Raw genomic sequence first — 1,931 nt, 5'->3', positions numbered from 1 at the left:
TTATATTATATATTTTCAAATGTTTTCGTTTGTTCCTTTTTATTTTTAATTTTTAAATAAAGAAGAATTAGACAAAGAATGAGTGAACAGTAGTTAATTTATAACTCAATGAAATATTGCTTTGAACAATATTTCATCCGACCATTTGTTAGTAATATTTTGGATACAAATAGAAACCATACTAATATAATAATAATCATAAATAAAAATGATATCATCATAATAATGATCAATTTATTGATTCCAGTTTTTGTCAAACATGAAACTGTTGCATTTGTTGTTCTTTCTTCTGATGTTCTCATAACCAAATTTGTTTCTACTGTTGTTGTTATTGTTGTTGTTGTTGTTGTTATTGTTGTTGTTGTTGTTGCTGTTGCTGTTGTTGTTGTTGCTGTTGTTATTGTTGCTGTTATTATTGGTAGATTATAATACGTTCGTAATTTACCGCTATTTTTCCTGCTGTTGAAATTCTAAAAAGAAAAGAGAGAATAACGAAATAATCAAATAGAAGAACTCTTATCAGGTTTTCGTTTTTTAATTTCTTAAAATCCTTCAAATTTCTCGTCAAGTAGCTATTTATTTGAATCAAATTATAATTAGCATCAAAATCATTCAAAATTCATAAAAATCAAAAGAATAGAGAAAAAATCTATAACACTTTATAACTATATTTATTTTATTGCTTCACATTCAAATATTTTGCTTAAAATTTTGTATCATTTTAAAGATGTCATACAAAAATATCAAATAATTTTATGTAGTCATCCAATAATGTTGCATAATCCTATGTGTAATCGCTTATTTTCAATGTTATTCGCAGGTCTTACTCGATATAAATGAGTATAAAGCGAAAAATTACTCTGCTTAATTAATTACATCTTGTAATAATTAATCATAATTACACAAAACATGCCATTGGTTTTTTTGCAAACATTTTCATTTTATTATTTTGTTGATTTGTTGACATAATAACAACAAAATAATAAAATGACCTAATATTTTCTATCAAAAACGTTACCCAATCAAAGAAGTTTAAATTTCTTGTCTATCAAAAATTGCATTTCCATTTTCCTGATTTAACGAATTGTAAACCTGTTGACTATTGCTCCTTCCCATCTTTCGTTTTTCCCTTTAAAGGAATCTAGGTAATGATGGTGGAAAAACAAGATTTCAATGTGAAAAAGAAAGGAAAAGAAAAAAAAAAGCAGAGAGATAAATTTGATATGAAACGGATGAATGAAATGAAAAGAAATAGAAGGAAACATTTCTATTTATTTTACCCTTTTGAGTAAATTAATCAGAATTATACCTTCCATTAAGCAATCATTTTACTATCTGTTACATATTCGAAAGCCTACCTATCCGTTTCAAACGATCAAATGAATTTAAATTGTAATAAATGATTGGATAATTCACTTTCCTTTCCTTTTCTTTATTTTTTTGAATAAGTTTAAAAATTTTGCCATAAGATTACTTCTTGTTTCGATGAGTTACTCAGATTGATTTCGATGACAAAAAGGTTGACATAATACTTTTTTTGTGATAAATTAAGTAAATATTATTATTGTTGTTTTTTTTCGCTCTTTCTAATTTGCAATTTTCAGTAATATTTGAAAGCAACTTGATTCTTGTAATAATATCTCGGAATATTGCACATATAAATTTTATTCATAATCTAAAAAGAACTTAGGAAATTTTAGAAAAGAAGGGAGGAAAAAATAATAGAAGAAATCATTCCGTATTAATAATCGAATACTTATTAAATTCGTTACTGGTATGGCATTTTCTTTAAATTAATGATGCAAAAGCATATCATATTGTCAAATTTTGATAACAATCATTATTATAGGGATACTCAAGAAATGATGGCCAGGAATTTTAATGATGAAAAGAGAGAATTAAAGAAATTTTTAAACTGAATCAATAAAGTT

At 25.0% G+C, this 1,931-nt stretch overlaps 1 protein-coding gene across 1 annotated transcript; it reads right to left on the bottom strand.

Moving 5' to 3' along the window:
• Positions 1-266: 266 nt before the first annotated feature.
• LOAG_15102 (hypothetical protein) lies at positions 267-470 on the bottom strand (the record flags this gene model as incomplete). Its single annotated transcript, XM_003150594.2, has 1 exon — positions 267-470. A coding segment is annotated over one exon (204 nt), but the record flags the coding sequence as incomplete, so codon positions are not given.
• Between the last annotated feature and the right edge of the window lie 1,461 nt (positions 471-1,931).

Source organism: Loa loa (assembly GCF_000183805.2).
Source record: "Loa loa unplaced genomic scaffold supercont3.1523, whole genome shotgun sequence".
In the NCBI taxonomy this organism is placed as follows: domain Eukaryota; kingdom Metazoa; phylum Nematoda; class Chromadorea; order Rhabditida; family Onchocercidae; genus Loa; species Loa loa.
The sequence above is the reverse complement of the archived record's forward strand: the minus strand, read 5'-3'. Positions and strand labels throughout refer to the sequence as shown.